Source organism: Gordionus sp. m RMFG-2023, chromosome 2 (genome assembly GCF_954871325.1).
Source record: "Gordionus sp. m RMFG-2023 chromosome 2, tfGorSpeb1-WG-v2, whole genome shotgun sequence".
NCBI classification, from domain to species: domain Eukaryota; kingdom Metazoa; phylum Nematomorpha; class Gordioida; order Chordodea; family Parachordodidae; genus Gordionus; species Gordionus sp. m RMFG-2023.
Genome location: NC_088776.1, coordinates 11,462,598 through 11,481,199, shown reverse-complemented (window position 1 = coordinate 11,481,199; position 18,602 = coordinate 11,462,598). Strand labels below are relative to the sequence as shown.

Sequence of the window (18,602 nt, the reverse complement as noted above, 5' to 3'; positions counted from 1 at the left end):
TAAAAATATTATAAATAGAAGTTTTCTTAAATTATAATGGCGGATAATTAAATCTCAAGTATTTTTCTTTTCATATTTACCAGATTTAAATTAATATATTTGCTAAGCATAAATAATAGAATATTGGTATTTGAATAAAAAATTGGACAGAATTTTTTGACCAGTAACCAAATGATCATTAAAAATATAATTTGATAAATAATAAAATAGTTTGTTTTAGAAAGGAATCACGTTTTTTTATAATTAATAATAAATGTTAATGATAGATATTGAGCCTCATAAGATCCATGCTTTTTTGTAAATTCTCATATCGATTTAACCTCCCAATAAAATTTAAGGCGGAAAAACTCGCCTAATCGTATTTCCCCCTCCTATAGGAAAATCCTGGATACGCCTATGATATATTTAATGGTAAGTATAATAAAATACTGGAAAAAAATTTATCTACTGAAAATTACCAATCGAAATTTTATAACCCGAGCCCACTCGAGAATTCACATTTGGAGCGAATTTACGCTAACTGTGCATGTAGGGAAAGTATGTTAGTCTGGATTTTTCAGTAGCCTAATAATTTTAGATAAAAAACTTGTTTTAGTTTACTTTCGATTAATTTATTTTTGAGATTTAAAGAATTATTAATCAATTATTATAAGCTCATTTAGATTGCTATGATATAAAATATAAACAAGAATTTTGGGGTAAAATTGTTATCATTTATTTTATGTTAAAATAATTTTTTACTTTGAAAAAGTATATATTATTTAAAATTTTTAAGAATTTCTAAAAATTTGGTGACTGTTTTACTATGAAAAATCCATTAATAAAATTATAAAATTTTTATAAATTTTTTAAGAATAAATTACATTTTAAAATATGAAATAATTATAAAACACAAATTTTTTTATAGGATTTAATTTTTTAAATTTCAATATGAATATAAATGTTTAATAGGTATTATAGAGCCATGTTAATAAAATGATCCTTTAGCAGATATAAATTGACCTTGAATATCTTACTTAAATTTTAACCTGCTTATAAGATTATATTAATAATTGGAAAAAAATAATTAAAATTAGATATTATTGCTATTGTGTAATCGTTATAGGTATAGTAATCATTTATTTTTTTAAAAAAATACATATTTTTAATGTTCATATTTCCAAATAAATAAATATAAAATGTTTATAAAAGAAGCATCATAAATTTAAGGTTTAAAAAAAAAGTAAAGAGCCAAAAAATTTCACAACAAATATGAATTCATTTTTTTCGCTTAAAATTCTCTATGAAAAATAAAATAAATGTCAGGGATCTGCAGGCCTGGCCCGAAACGGGTAGAAAAATAGTATAATTTTTAAAATGCAGGCAGGGTTTTAAAATGTTTTTAATAATAAAAAATAGCCGGCGTGCGCCGATTCAAAAAAAATAAATTCTGATTTTAGCAATTATTCAGATGAAAAATGTTGGAATATAATGGAGCGGTTAATATTCATTTGCTAATTTTCCTTTGAATTTCAAAATACCACCAAATTATTCAAATAAGAAAATTTTAAAAATCCCTTGCCGGAGCCGCTTTTGAATCTTTTCAAAAAGGTTTCGAAATCCATAAGGTATATCACTCCTTTTTTAAAACTTAAAAACAAACATTTGCTATCACGATAATTCGGTAAAACATCTTGGCCAGAATCATTCACTTAGCCTTCTTCTTAATTTTTTTATATGTTTCCATTTTTTAAATTTAATATATTTGTTCTTTTTTAAATATTTTTCATGTTATATTGTAATAAAGATTTACATGTAAATTATTAATATATAGTTGTTCTTTTTTTCAAATTTGTGAAAAATTCAGGGAGTCACCACTCCTTAATCTTTGGAGCAAATTTATTTTAAAAAATATATATCAAGAGTGTTGTTAAACGAAACGGCTTACTCAATATTTTAGCTAGAAAAATATTGTCTAAATCTCAAGATTTCGCTAATTGATGAGACCTTTGGGCCATCTATGAGCAAAATTTTCAGACTTGAGTAATATTATTCTGGACGAAATATTAATTTAGCCGTTTTTAAAAATAGGCTCAAATCAAGCCGTTTAACAACACTATATCAAGCTGTAGGATTTTTTACCGCTTCTAACGGTATTTTTTTAAATGCCCACTCTCTTCCCCTTGACCACCATTCCCTTTTTTATGTGTTTTTAGCCTTTTCCTCATTCTTTTTGAGGATGATTATTTAGAAACTATATAACTTAAATTTTGTTAATTAACGATAACTCATTATATTGTTTTAATAATTTTGTTATTTGACTAGGTTTAAAAAGATGATGAAATTTTAGGTAAGGCTATATTTTAAAAGGTTTTCCCAATATGCGCAGTGGGTTTTGCATTTTAAATTCCTAAATTAAAATGCAAAACCTACTACGCATGTCTAGAAAACCTATTAAACTATCGCCTTATCAAATTTTAAAATATAAATAAATGAAGTGATACAAATACAACAAATGCCCACTTTCTAGAGGTCTAGCGCAAAATGGACAAAAGATTAAAATCTGTCCACTTTTCAAAGTAGACAGTTGCCCAATATATCAAGGCATTTTTAAATAGTGTTTAATAGGAATTTGATTTAGACTCAAAACTTCTGTCAATTTAGGGAGTTGCCCTAATTATTAAACCCAAATTAGACAGGTTTGACTGTATGTAATTTTTTGTTAAAGCAAAAGAAATAACCCCTTTAAAAAATTTTGGGCGTAAATGGGATGATATTTTATTTCATATAAATCCAAAACTCTGAAAGAAAATTTAATTTATTCTCTACTTTATTGTTATTAAAAACGGCAAACTCAATATTTCACCCAGATATATATTACGCAAGCCTTGAAAATTTTGCATAGAATGAACAAAAGTCTAGACATATATTATCGAAATCTCTAGGCTTAGGCAATATTTTTCTGGCTAAAAAATTGAGTTAGGCGTTTTAAAAAATCGGTTCAAAATGAGTTGTTTAACAACACTGGTTATATACATTAAATTTAAATATTCAGCAATCACTTTGAAAATTTAATGTTGATGATGATGATGTATTTTATTCTATTTTATTATGAAACTTGAAATATTAGCCACTTCCTGACCTTTTTCTTCAAACATTTATTATTCTTTAAATTCATTTTATAAATGTGAAATTCAATCAAGAAAATATAACATTAATTGTTATTCTGGCCACAGGCCGGCCCATATTGTTGATGTTACTAGCAGTTCGGCTCATCAGGAATTTACCTTAAATCATAATAAGCGAGTTAGATCTTTGATTATTAATGAACAGAAAGTGTATTTTTTTAAAATTATATCACTCACACGTCAATGTAACTACCATTTATATCGCTTCTTAAAATAATAAATATATATGTAATGAAAACGAAATCGAACGCTGAAATATTTTGTAGAATTTATGACAGACATCATTAAATTAAATTAAATAATTGCTAACTATTATATTATTAAGAATCATTAAAACTAAGATATCTCTTGTCATTTTTTTACAAATGAGTATAAATTTGACGATTCATAAATAATAATTATTTGAATTTTGATGAAATCTTTTAATTTGTAAAATTTAGTCTTATAAAATTATTATGGGAAGAAGAAAGAAAGAAAGAAAGAAAGAAAGAAAGAAAGAAAGAAAGAAAGAAAGAAAGAAAGAAAGAAAGAAAGAAAGAAAGAAAGAAAGAAAGAAAGAAAGAAAGAAAGAAAGAAAGAAAGAAAGAAAGAAAGAAAGAAAGAAAGAAAGAAAGAAAGAAAGAAAGAAAGAAAGAAAGAAAGAAAGAAAGAAAGAAAGAAAGAAAGAAAGAAAGAAAGAAAGAAAGAAAGAAAGAAAGAAAGAAAGAAAGAAAGAAAGAACCTGGTTCGATTTACTAAACAGCCTAAGAAGTAAAAAAAATTTTTAAAAAACGATATAAAAATACAAAAAAAAACAAACAAAATCGAGAAAATAAATACGAAAAATAACAATACCACCAAATACTTAAAACTAGTGCTGTAAGCATTTCTAAAAAAATCGAACGCGTTCGCGTTCAACGTTAAATATCGAACGCGTTCACGTTCAACCTTCAGATTCTCCATGCTTACGCTAATGTATTAAATAAATTATACTATAGGAGTGGCTGGTTAAAAACTTCAAATATGATAAAGGAAACAGCTGATTTAAAATACCTCTTATTTCTTAAAAAATTTGGATTAATATTAAATAATATTTTTCATTTTCAAATAAATAAAAATAAGAAGATTTTCTAAAATTGAGCTAACGTAAAAAACGAACGCGTTCGTCAAAAAAAAGGAACGTCAAAAATAAAAAGAACGTCGTTCATCATTTTTTCCAAAAAACGAATTCGTTCACTGAACGCGTTCTTTTTCAACATTAGTTATTTTGTACTTAGTTTTTCTGCATGATTATTTTTCTAAATTAATTTTTGGCTCCAGTATTTTCTTTTCTTGGCCTGTATATACTTATGTATTTTTTTTTTGGGGGGGGGGGGAGTTTTCGGTGTGGGTGATATGCTTTTTTTTCCATGCTATAGGATGTGATGGCTATAGCTCAATAAGCCTAAAATTTCTGTGGTCTTAGTTTTTTGGGTAGTTACTTAGGTAGGATTTTTGATCCATCCCACTGCAGTAGTTCCGCTCTCCCATATTCTATTAAATGAGGGCAAATAGGTAGCGATATTGTTATAGGTGCTATTTATTTATTTTTTGGTTTTTCTGCTGTGATATTATCTGGCCCTGGAGCTTTGCTTTTTCTTAGTGTTTTTTTCTTAGTCTTTGTTCACTTGTTATTTCATTTATGGAGAAACCAGTCGACAGGGGGGTGGCGAGGTTTGTAAATATGTTTTGTTGGTAGAGTCTTTCCGTGAGTGATAGACTATCATATAACAATCAAGCCAAAATGCCTTTTGTTAATCCTGGCCAACAATTACTTTTCCATTTCCTAAAACTTACGGAGCTGGTTCCTATTTCTGCGTCATAGTTTCCTTTCTCTCATATCTTTATCATTATCAAAGACCTTTTTCGCTATATAATCTATCTATCACTCCATAGAGTATTTTGTTTCTCTGGAAAAAGAAAAAAATAACCGTTTGTTGTGTGGTGTTCGTTGCTGGATAGTCATAACCCGATTACTGACTAGTTTTTGCCTATTCACTGGAATCTTCACCTATTTTAAACAACTTGTGGTAAAGCCATTTAGCTTTTCCTTATTTTCATGAATAAATTCTAATCTCAATTGATATGAACACATTCTCAATTATTGTTAGTAACTATCAAGGCTTACATTAGATGTTAAACTTAAAATTAGCCACCACCCACCCTTAAAGTAATTAAATTATTTTGGCAGTTCATGGGTATAGGCTTTTGTTTTGCCCATTTCTTTTTGTTGATTAGCCTATAGACGTTTAAGCAACAGTTCTCGGACTGTTGCGCGTACAAGTACGTGCGGCTTGCCCACAAACGTGTGAAGGGCTCCTCATTTTTTTTCTCCCCTTAATTAACTATCCAGTTTGATGGATTTTTGAGGAAAACCTAGCGTAGCTCTGTTGTATCCACAACCAGAGGGCGAAAACGCTTTTATCACGTATCACGTATAACCAATTTCAAAAAAAAATTTAATATGTAAAGTTAACAATTATTTGGAAAAATATTCAAAAATTTTTAAATTAATAAAGAGAAAATCACTCAGAAGCACCCCCCCCCTCTAAGTTTCTGATGAGCGCTTTTAATTTAGCTGTACTGCAACTTGTTATGTTATGAGGTAGATTTTTGTTAATGCCCACTTCTTATAATGTTTTAATTTAAAACTGATGAAATTTTCCATATATTACTAAAATATTAAATATAATTATATTACAACGTTTTTAACAAAATTACCAATAGGGGAGCTTTTTCGGAAGTCTATTTGGCTCAACTTAAAGATGACCACAACGTTAGGGTCGCTATCAAGTGTATCAGTAAAGAGGGGATCAAAGGAAAAGAAGAATCTTTAGACAATGAATTACAAATCTTAAAAATGTAAAAAATTAATTATTTTTTATTGGACATTATTAGCTATAAAAACTAGAAATTTCAAATGTCCTATTTAATAACTTATAAAAAAAATAACAATAAAATCTTTAAATTGTATTTATGTTTAATGATTAAGATACATATAATTGAATTTTATCGCTTCTCAACATGTTTGATTGATTAAAAAAAATTATATTCTTGTAATTTAATTATTTTTTTGTTACAAAAATAACTTTAAAGGCTATACCATCCGAATATCATCAAATTAATAGAAAACCTTGAAGATGATCAAAATTATTATCTAGTCATGGAATTGTAAAGATTATTTTCTCTATACTATATATTTAAATTTTAGCCAAAGTGATTTTTTTTATGATATAATCGGTAAAATACAGCAGTGGTGTTACTAAGAAAGCTTAGAAGGCTTAACATATTTCTTGATTTAAAATTGACTCGTTAGAAGGCTTGTATTAAAATAGCCATCAGTTTACGATATGGTGTGATAAGGAAAAAGCAAAGGGGCTGCTTCCAAAATATTATATGAACCACTTCTATAATATTTGATATAATAGTTGTATTTCAACAGAACATTTCTTTGAACACCCACTAGTCCTAACAAATGACATATTTTTAGAAAGCTTAAATGATAAAGTATTTATGCCACTGATTATTATGTCAATTTAGCCAAATATTACATTGAAGCATTCTTATTCTTTAAGTACTTACTTCAATATAATTGAATATCGAAGTAAATTCTTAGATCATCTACAATTCCCCTCGAAAAATATTTTGGCCTCCATATTTAAAAAAATTTATTTAGTTTATTAAATTTTAATTCACCACCATTAACAATTAAATCTAACTAAATGAAAATACAACAATATTTTTAGGAAAATATTATTTATTTAATTTATACAAATTAATAAACAAGTTGTGAAAAGCTGAGCATAATTATTCATTAAATTTATTGTGGTGAAATTCAAGAAAATTTAATAGGAATCATTTACAATGTCTTTATTAAATGTATTTTAAAGCCACTGTCATTTTAATTTATGAGGTATTATTAATAATAGATCCACTAAATAAGTATTTACATTCAATAAGTACTAATATAGTGGATGCTAAAAATTGTATTGATTCCATAATTAATATATTAAAAAATAAAAGAGGTAATTCTTTTGATTTAATATCTCTTCCCTCAAAAATTATCAAGGATAAGTAAAATGCCTACAAATCTTCAAGATTTTTTAGGATATCAAATTGAAATTTGATTGTGAAAAAGACTTCAATTGGAGTTCTAAAGAATTATTATAAATTATTGATTACTTTTGTAGATCGTTTTTTAAAATGATTTACACAAGATAATTTTAATCTTCTATCATATTTTATTACATTATTCCCCTTGACCCTGATTATTTTATGACCCCATTAGAATCATTATCAAACTTAAATATGGAAACTTTACACGAAATGGCAGAGGGATTATTAGCTGCAGAAGTTAAAGAAATAATTTTGAAAATATCGTAAATATTTTGATATAAAAAATATCATCTTGCATTTAAAGAATTGTATAAATGCTACTAAGCAGCCAGCATCATGTATCAACGGCTTTTTGTGAAACTTCATTATCTACATTAAAGAGAGTTTTATCGAGCACTAGATCATCGATGAAAAATAGACAAATTTAGTATTAAAAGCTTATGGAAAAAAAATAATATAAAATTTAGCTTTTAATTCATTTATGTTAAAATTTAAAAATAAAAATCGTCGTTTACAAATTTTTAATAAAAATAGCAAAAAATTTATACGAGTGATTAACTATTTGTTTTATTTCAAAAAAATATTGGCTCCCTTTATAAAGTTGCCCCCGCTGAAATTCCGGCTACCCCTGAGTATATTTCTAAAATATAGATCTTAGATTTCTAACCCTCAAATATAAAATTACAATATACTTAATTATTGGCACGTAAGTTATTATATTTTACACAATAATTAAAGTATAATTTTGTTTATTATATATAAAAGGGTAACTGGTGGCGAATTATTCGATAGAATTGTGGAAAGAGGCAGTTATAGCGAAAAGGATGCCAGTTTATTGATCAAACAAATACTGGAAGCACTCCAGTATTTACACGATTTAAAGATAGTTCATAGAGACCTAAAAGTTAGAAATTTATTTTGCATTCGACCCTTAAATAACACTATCTTCTATATTATAATTTATTTTCACAATTTATAAAAAAAATTATACAAACTTTGCTAAACAAATACTTATATTGTTTGAGTTGTGTGCATCATTTAGACCCTTTTCAACCTCTTTTTAAATGATCTAATATAATATATAATATAAGTTATTTATGTCACCGCAAGTAAAAGTGTATGAACCTAATATTTAAATTTTTATTAAACTAATAATCATCGCTGAATTACCATTTTTAATTTAAGCCGGAAAATTTGTTGTATTATTCGAGTGAAGAGAATTCCAAAATAATGGTCTCTGATTTCGGTTTATCGCGTTTAGAGTGTAGCGGGGATTTGACCACGGCCTGCGGAACGCCTGGTTATGTAGGTCTAAAAAATTTCTTTTAACTTATTTTAAGCGTATTGCAGGTTTAAAAGTTAAGTATAATTATATGTTAATTTAAGCAGTTTTGTTTTAATTTTTGTTAATTTTTTTTAATATTAACTATTGATTTTCATATCTTAGAGTCGCTATGGCAAAATATTTTATCACAAATCAATTTTTTTCATAATCTTAAATATAAAATATTTTGCCATGTTACTCTTCTACATTTTGGGTTATTAGAAATGAAAATACATCGAATTTCTATGTAAGGCTAGGTCCAATTGTTTTAAAACTTTTAGAAGTTTAATGAAATGTGGTATCTTAAATTTTTGAAATTTTTAAAATTTTCTATAATTATATTTTGGACATGTTTTCATTTTTATATTAAAAAAGATTATAATTTTTTCTATAAAGTTTTAAAAGCGAATTTATTTTTTGATATTTTTAGACTTAACCTATACAGCAAAATGGATCAATTCATCAATATTAATCGTTTATTAAGTTTTTGAAACTTAAATCAAATATAGAGTTCGTTAATCTAAGTTTGAAATCTCTTATTTTAACGAAATCGTATTCTAATATGCATAGAGTATACCTAAAATTTCACACCAATTCGTCAATAATTTTTGTGTATTTTTTATTTTTGGATCTTGTGTTTGATTAATAATAAATTGTGTATAGAATTAATTATAAATAGAGCTTTATATCGATGTTAATATTATATCTTCTGAAATTCATTATTTAAAAACACAAATCAATTACTGACCCTTATATTGAAATAATAATATAACTCCTGAAATCCTTTATTTTTAAACAATTAATAATCATTTATAGATCAAACTTATCCATAACAACTTATAATATAAAGTTAATAATCCTTAAAAATAAAACAAAATATTTATAGACATATCATGTTATGTTAATACATAAGATCTATCCCAAACCTGGCTGGCATGGTCCTTACTCTCGTTGAGAATAGACCATGGCTTAGCCTCATTGACATTTCAGACTTAACTGCGTTACTTTCTTAAGTTATTGAATTGTCATATTCCTCAATCTCATTTTTTTTCATCTCATAAGTCCTCTTCGTTTAATATATTTTCTTCTGTTCAATTCTCTAATAAGCCCTCTTCTAACATATCTTTTTTAGTTCTCTTCCATAATTGATAAATATGATCTATTATCATTTTTCCTTCTATAATTCATAACTTAATGGTCTCAGTAATATTTTAATCCATATTCTATATATCCCCTAGAATAACTTGTTTTCACTTAAAATTGTCATATAGCATACTAAAAAAAAATAGGCCACCATCTTCATAGTTTCATTCGTGGCCTGGCCTTAGATAAACTATATAACAATCCTGCTAGGTATACTTATTCATGGAAGAAATACGATTCCGATAAAATCAGATTTTACAAAATTAAAAAAATGTCTCGCCATAAATGATTTAAGTTTTTTTATTTTTTTAAGTTTGCTAAAAACCCGGATTTTATAAAAACTAGGATTTGCTAAATTCCGGATTTCCTATTAACCCGGATTTGCTAAACTCAATTTTTTTTAGAAAAAAATTTTTAAACTATTTTTATGGGAAAAAGCGCCCGAAGTCTTGCTCCAAAATCCTTACGGCAAAGCCGTTGACGTGTGGTCTATAGGTGTCATATCTTTTATACTGTAAGTTAATTATCTTGATTCTACGCTAAAAAAATTTGAAAAATCAATCAAATAAAAAAAAAATAACCAATATAATATTTGATATTGTTGAGTTTTTAATTTAAGAAAAATTATTTAAATTAAAACCCCTATATCTTGTACATCAAATAACGCTTATCATTTTATTTTAAATATCGTATATTCTATATATACGAGCACAATTTTTAAATATTCTTATCTCATGTTTTTTTTTGGTATGCGATCAGCTTATGCGGTTATCCACCATTTTACGATGACGACGATGCCAATTTATTCGCTCAAATAATTAAAGGTGAATACGAATTCGATTCCCCTTATTGGGATGAAATTAGCTCCTCGGCCAAAAATTTCATTCAACGACTCATTAATGTCGATCCGATAAAGAGGTACACTTGTAGACAAGCCCTAGCCCATCCTTGGTATAAAATAAATATATATTTAAGGAATATTGTTTTTGATTTATTTTATACTTAAGGTTAAAGTTATTTTTATTGTTAAATCGTGTAAAGAATACAAAATATATATTTCTTAATTAGGGGAGACTAGGGGTGTTAGGTATGTTACCGGAGTTAATACGATTCTAGATTTTTATACCCTATAATAGTAAACTATTTGTGGTTAAAATTTTCTCAGTTTAATATATATAATTTTCAATTATGAAGCATTTATAAAAAATTATAAGCACATCCTTCTCCAGTTACGGCTTTTCTATTAAATATTATAAGTAGAGGGGAGACCGGAAATAAGTGGTCATATGGGTTGTCTGGCTACCCCTTCTAATTTCTTATCTATTGGATTTATTTGTCTGAAAATTCACTAAATTATATATTTATGCCATATATCCTCCTACCTAGTTCATTTATTTATTTGATAAAGGTAATAAGCAAATACTTTTAAAAAAAAACGTTTTCGATACTCTATTTGTTTTGTATAGAGAAGAATTTACGCATTCAGATCGTTAATATTTTATATAGATGGAATTCTTACACTTTAAAAGATATATTCACAAAAAATTCGAAATTTATTAATATATAAAGGACCATTTAATAATAATAAATAGAAAGGTAATATGTGGACATGGATCAAGTGGTCATATAAATTATAATGAAATTTTAATAACTTAAGAATATAAGTGACTAATATTCCTTTTTATATATAATATTTAAAATATTTAAATATAAGTTTTTAATACATATAAATAGAAATACAAAGCCAAGACCTGAACCAAAACAAATATCGTTTCAGGTTCAGGTTCGGGTTACAGTTCAGATTTGATTTTGCCAGCTTAAATCTATTTCCAAAACAAAAAGTATTTATCAAAGTATTTGAATTTAATTTCAATTTTTTTTACATAAATAAATAAATTATTTATTAGAATATTAGAAACAGTAAAATTAGGGTTGGTCAACTACCCACACCTCCTGGAACCCGCCCACTTACCTCTGTCTGATGGGGAAAGACCAGATGGGCTTACACACATTTGGTTTAGAAGAAAACACCTTATTTGTGATTTCACTTATCTCTTCCAATCACCCCCCCCCCTCCATTTTTAATATTTTTTTAAAATACATATTTCATTTGTATTGTTTTAAATTGTTTACATTATTTTTTTTTACATGTTATTTTAATATAGTTAAATATATTATGCTATTTTTTAATATATAATTTATAATTTAACAGATATCATTTTATCGAATTATTTACAATCAAAAAAGCTTATGTTTAAAATTGTGCCATCTAGTGGATACATATATATCATATTTTTATTCTTATAAATTTAAACAAAAATGAATAATTTGAACATTTGATATTTTAATTAACTTACATTAAATACTTAAAAAATGAAAAATTGATAATAATTTTAAATAAAAATTAAAACTAATGATTAAACATTATGATTATAGTTAATATGTTATAAATTAAAAAATAGAATTAATATATCTTTTGATATATTTTCTTCCTAAATGGCAAAATTACTAAACAAAACTTATAAACTTGATTTATCCTCGAAAATAAGGATAATTTTTGTATCAAAATCAACTTTTGAAATGTATAACAAAAATATAAATTTTTTAACTAAGCACCTTCAATCATTATTCCCTAAACTATCGATCTTAAAAAAAATTACTCATCCATCAGGCATATTTTATTCTCAAAAACGTCCTTTTAATACCACAAATCCAGTATTGTTTAAAAACTTCTGGTGCCCTCTCTTTTAAAAGAATAAGAACAAAAGATACTACAAATGGAGTTATTAAACATAAAACTCGATTCTAACTCATGGCTTCAGGCAACTCTCCTTAGTAAATCTGGAGGACTAGGCCTAAGATAGGTTATCATACACGATTACTCTTGTTTCCTTCATATCATCAACCAAATCAGTAAAAAATATTATCTCGCAAATTATTACCATCGAGAAAGATAATTTATTAGATGAAGCCTTACATTGTTGGAATATTAATGTCTTACCAAACATAGCCCTGCCAGATTCAACGAAACAAAAAGATTGGGATCAAGGATTGGTATCTCGTTCCTTAGCCTACCTAAACTTGAACGATGATCCCCAATATAAATCCCTCCTAAGAACACTTAATTTTAACAACTCTGGTCATGAATGGTTGGACTCATATCCTATAATTTTAAATAACCAACTAATAGATAACGACTCGTTTCGTTATGCAATCAATTTATGCCTGGGCGTACCTTGTTAAACCAATATACATGCATTAAATGCAATCAATCGGCAGACACGTATGGGAGACACTCCATTGTAAATTTATAACAAAAATCAGCTGACATGATAAAATAAATTCAATAATAGTTTCTTTTTTAAATAAAGCCAATTTTCCTTGTATTTTAGAAACGACATCTTTTTTAGATAAAAAAAACTCATGACAGCAAAACAATCGCACCGTTTTCAATGGGAAGCACTTAATGTGGGATATAACCTGCATTAATCCCATGGCCCCATCTAATAATTTGCATGATCCCCTTAATAGCGCTGAATCTCTAAAAAATCAAAAATACTAGCACCTAATGTGTGAAACCACTTTGTTCCCATAACAGTTACATCAACTTGCTCTTTTGGACAAGCGGCATTAAATCCCTCCAAACCGTCAATTACCCCTGCTGAATTTTTATTAAAAGATAAAAATGTCTTAATAAGTTCTTTCTTGCCTATTTCGATTGAGTTAGATTTTATATGAGCGGGAAGATCCCCAGAAAAAGCCTGAAGATGCAATTCTTTTAATGGAGTAAAAGCATGTTCATGAAGGGGGACAATTTTCCATTAGATGAAGTTAATTTGAGAGCTCCACATACGTCCCCTTGTCTATTTTTTTGAGATTATGTTACATTTATGGGCAAAATCAGAAGTAGCCCTTACATCAGGCACATAATTTTTCATTTCTAAGTCATATAAATGGTCTATTCTATTTTTAATTTAATCATGTAAAGAAGTTTTTTTTATCTGTAGGTTTAATTAAGACTTTAAAAGGAAAGGTTAAAAGATTTTCCCATGCTGGGGATTTAAATTTGAATTAACTTCCATTATAAGTGTTGTTAAAAAATTGAAATTAAACACCTAGATTTAAAAGGTATCAAGGTTAAATTTTATCCCAAAAGCGACTCATACTTTTATCCTTTAATCCCTTCATATTATCCACTAATCTAAGAATTTATCCCCAACCTATCTCTAAAAAAATCTTAATAAATAAAAATAAACTTTATCAATTAAGCCTTAATTCACCTTATCCTTCATCTTAACAAATTGTCGAATATTGGAATCGTTTAAATTGAATTGTTTAATGGAATATATTTATTTTTAAATAAGTTTAGAGAATGCCTTAGAGAACCATTTTGTAATTTTAAATAAAAACTCTCGAATTGGGAAAAATTAGATATAAAACTTTCAAATTTTATTTCAATTCCCAAAAATTTTTATATTTTTCTATCTATTTAAATCCACCTTGACAAGATCTCATACACCCTTTGTGATTCTAAGGATCGCTATAAAGTTTGATTTAACAATACTTTTTGGTTTTTATTATAAATATATTCTCATAAAACATATAGGATTGCAGAGGGAGCGGCATCAACTAAAGATATACACGAGCAAGTATTCCCAATAATGAGGAAAAATTTTGCTAAAACACATTGGAAAGTAAAAAAAAATTACCAATTACTATTTTAATTTTCTTATATTTTTAGTTATCTTTCAAGACTTTCTATAATATACAATTGTATTAACTTCACTTTATATAAGATTTTAAAATATAAAATATTTGATATTATTTTAAAAAATCGCTTAATCCAAAGAAGGCTTTCAATGCGACGGTCGTGATTAGGCAAATGAAAAAGCTGGCCATTAGCTCACAAGCACTTCACGGAAATTGAAGACTATTATATTTTTCCAAATTTATTACAATATATTTTTATTTCATAACATAAACTCTGCATTCCAAATTATTTATTATAAATATTATAATTTATTTTATATTTATATTAGCAAGTCATTTATATATTTTTTTAAATATAAATATTGTCACATAGATTTATGTGATAATTATTAAAATAACATTTTATTTATCATAAAAATTGATTTTCAACTATTTAGATTTGAGAAAATATTTCAATGTAGTGATCGATATTTTTAATCAGATAGGATAGGGCCATATTTCCATTTTTTAAATATCAATTATTGTTCGATATTATTAAATTTTCCTATGCGATAAAATTTCATCTTAATTTAAAAATTTTACAGTATTTTATATTATTTTTTTAATTTAAAAAAAATGTGTTAATTGCTAAAAACATTTTTATATAACTGTATAAGTTATAAAAAAGACACTAAACAAATTAAAAATATGCTAAAAAAATAAAATGCAAAATATATTTTATAAGAATCTTTTTTGCTTTAATAAGCTAAATAAATAATTTTTTAAAAAAAATTGTAACGATTAGACTGGATGGGATTATAATTTCTACACGTATTGATATATATAAGTGATATAAATAGCCCAAAATAATAGATTTACTAAAATTTGATAATATATTTTAAATGACTTATGTCACAGTATTCATAGAGTTAATTATTAATTTTTTTTTAAAATTAGATGACTACATTGAAAAATGAAAATTTATTTAAATATCTAAAACGAACGAATTCAGATTAGTTATATCGGATCCGGTAATTGGCCGATATCAGTATAATTAGATCGACCTCCAAAAAGGAGTATTGATACACCTCAAAAAGTATTTATTTTTTAATGATTAATGGAAAAAACGGTAGTTTTATAACTTGTGTTGTCAAGGAACGGTTGAATTACTTTGCACACTCAAGAAGTGGCAAAATTATAAGCTTTTAGGAGAAAAAATAAATTTTTAGATTTTTTGAAAAGAATATTTATAAAAGAATTTATGAAACTTTAAAATTTGCCCAGGTCCGATTCCAATCCTAATCCAATAAAGATTTTGTCCTAATCCAACCTGGCCTGAATGAATTAAAAATTAAGGCCTGGCCTGACCGATTTTGAAGGAATTTCTGCCCAAGTATCAGTTATCTAAGTTCGGTCAAATTTGACAGATCCGTTTAAAACTATATTAAATTTGATTTTAGAAATTGACCAAAAAAACAGTTTTACACTTTATAATAAAAAAACAGCATTTTGATTTTCCATATTTAAAATAATATTTCATTTTTAAAAAAATAAATTAAAAAATATTCAATAAATACACATTTAAAAAATATATATAGTGAATAAAAATAATTTTAAAATTAAAAAAAAATAGGTCCTATATTTTTTTTAAAAAAAACTTGGTAATAAATATAATTGAGATCTAAGTAATGAGAATAAATTATTGCATCTTTTGTTTAAGAATTTGATTTATTTTATCGGTTATCGATTTTGTATCCAAAAATCTATCTATTTTGATATATATCTCATTCCGCAAATTCAAGATCTGAATCCATTCTGGAGCCACTTGCCTTAGGGCATCTAGATAGGGTCGAATATTATCACAGTCACCTTAATAATATTTTAATAAATGTATTAATAAAAAATTTACTCCTCACTAATTCGGAAATCATTTATTAAACAATTTTTTTTTAATTTAAAAGTTTTATATACCTATTCTATAAATTTTAGACAGTCAATTTATATTAATTAAAAATGCCTCTCAAAGGATCACCTGCATCTCAACACGCTTACCCAATATGTCGTTTTTAATTTATATTCAAAACTCTGATTCAGAAAACAAGTGCTTCATTTTAATTTAGAATACACCTACCTTATGAATTTCGGACAATTTTGCCACCACCCTCCTTTCGTTCTTTTTCTATTCTCATGTTCCTAGTTTATGTTAAATTTTTAGTAAATGCGATTTATTTAAGCGATGCGAAATTAATCACTACTGATTCGTCATAGCTAAAATTTTGAAATATACATAAACCGTTGTCGCGATTTCGTCATTTCGCTTTTTATTTATAAATTACACGTATTATTGGCTTGCTTTTGTAAATTGGACTTCGATTAATTTAACATCACTTGAGCAAATCGGGCTTACTATAAATGATGCAACACATAAATGCTGTTGATCAAGTTAAGTCTGCAAAAAACGAGCGAACCTAAACTGAACTGGGGCCCTATTTAAAATAACATTGGGCTACACAATTTGTTCGATTTTTTTTGGTCGGACTTTGCAGACCTCTAACTCACTATAAAGGGCTTAGTTTATCAAATTAAAATTAAGACAAGTTATTTTAGAGCTCTGTAAGTCGGCTAAAATTTTTAAAATATTTCGGGCTGTGTCTAGGCTTAAAATTTTTTTTCTGGGCTTAAAAAATATTAAAAATAATTATAACATGAAAAATAATTTTTACTATTGTTATTACTATAAAAAATTTAGCTTATCTATGATAAAGACAAAGCAAATAGCGATTTTTATCTCATAAAAATAGGTTTAATTTATAATTTTTTAATCATAAATTTTGGGCTGAAGCTCAGGCCTAAAATAAAAATATGGGCTAACCAAAAATTAATTTGCAAGGCTTAAGTTATTTATTCTTTATATATAAATAAAATAGTGGAAAATTAGGGATCATTATATATATACCTGAATTTTCGATTAAAGCCTTATAGCTTTCTTTGATTTTTTTGTTAACCATTTGAAGGGATAGAGCATTTTTATTTTCTGCTACAAAAAAATTCTTCAGGATGCGCAAAAACTCTGGCAGTTTGGCCAATACCTTTATATAATTCTCTTCACCATCATCCCTTGTCATTTTCATCATGTGTTTATGGGCTTCTTTAGCCCTGACCTATATTTAAATGAATAAAGAGTTATATTGGTAAGTTATCTTAGGATTGTTAAAAGGTTTATATACTCTTTTTTTTTATTTAACTAACAATAAACACAAATTGAATGACTTAAAATTAAATAGGTTGTTGAGAATGGAACGAATTATGAAGAAAAAAAATCTTATCATAAATGCATTTAAGTAGCGTTTTCCTAATGAATAATATATTATGAATTCTTAGCAGTTGTTAAGGTAGTGTCTACATTATTTTTATAGCTATAAGCTAATAGAGCACTCTTTTTTGAGAGGAAAATCTAAGGTTATTTGCAGAAAAAAATCACCACTTAATTACTCGTTCTGTAGCATAGCTTAATTAAAACCTACAAAATAAGAATTCCCACAATATATATACACTGAATTTAGAACTCCCATTTGATGGGAGAGCAACTCAACTTGAAAGGCCTCCACTTAGTATGTGTAATAGGTGGGCTTTCAAATAAATCTTCTACACAGTAAATATTTTAAAGGTCATTTACACATGTTCCAGTGCTATAAACTAAATACTTACCAGGGTTTCAATTTTTTTATCAGTAACTTGAACAAACTCAGGCAAAATATAACAGTTTTAAAATAATGCAGAATCTCTAAATACATTTTTTAATAATATAAGAGACTCAACAGCAGCATTGTTGTGTTAGTGCCTCTGTCAAAAAATGTCCCATTCCATAAAATTTCTCATATTAATTGGAAAAAACACAAAGCTACATTTATTAATTTTCAACAGGGGGTTATATGAATATACTTTTAAAATGAAAATGTGACATTATATGACAGATGTGAAATGCCAGCAAATACTCAATATCCATTTTGATTATAAGCACTATTCATATTAGTTATCTGCATCGGGATTAATTTTTCAAGCCCAGCTCAGCCCGAAATTTTTTTAAAAAGGTTACCGGCCCGGCCTGAACCCGAAATTTTTTTAAAAAATTTACCGGCCTGGCC

General features: G+C 26.5%; 1 protein-coding gene across 2 annotated transcripts in view; it reads left to right on the top strand.

The window, feature by feature from the left end:
- The window catches only part of LOC135925168 (calcium/calmodulin-dependent protein kinase type 1-like), a 42,067-nt gene extending 27,238 nt beyond the window's left edge, over window positions 1–14,829 (top strand). The window contains exons 2-9 of one of the 2 annotated variants that reach the window (XM_065460381.1): window positions 5,913–6,047; window positions 6,282–6,356; window positions 8,067–8,205; window positions 8,487–8,610; window positions 10,207–10,282; window positions 10,528–10,719; window positions 14,375–14,462; window positions 14,618–14,829. In XM_065460381.1, coding sequence (XP_065316453.1) covers window positions 5,913–6,047; window positions 6,282–6,356; window positions 8,067–8,205; window positions 8,487–8,610; window positions 10,207–10,282; window positions 10,528–10,719; window positions 14,375–14,462; window positions 14,618–14,695 — 907 coding nt within the window. In that variant the 3' untranslated portion in view covers window positions 14,696–14,829. The remainder of the gene's footprint in view (window positions 1–5,912; window positions 6,048–6,281; window positions 6,357–8,066; window positions 8,206–8,486; window positions 8,611–10,206; window positions 10,283–10,527; window positions 10,720–14,374; window positions 14,463–14,617) is intronic. The other variant, XM_065460380.1, reaches the window with a different exon arrangement.
- Window positions 14,830–18,602: the final 3,773 nt, after the last annotated feature.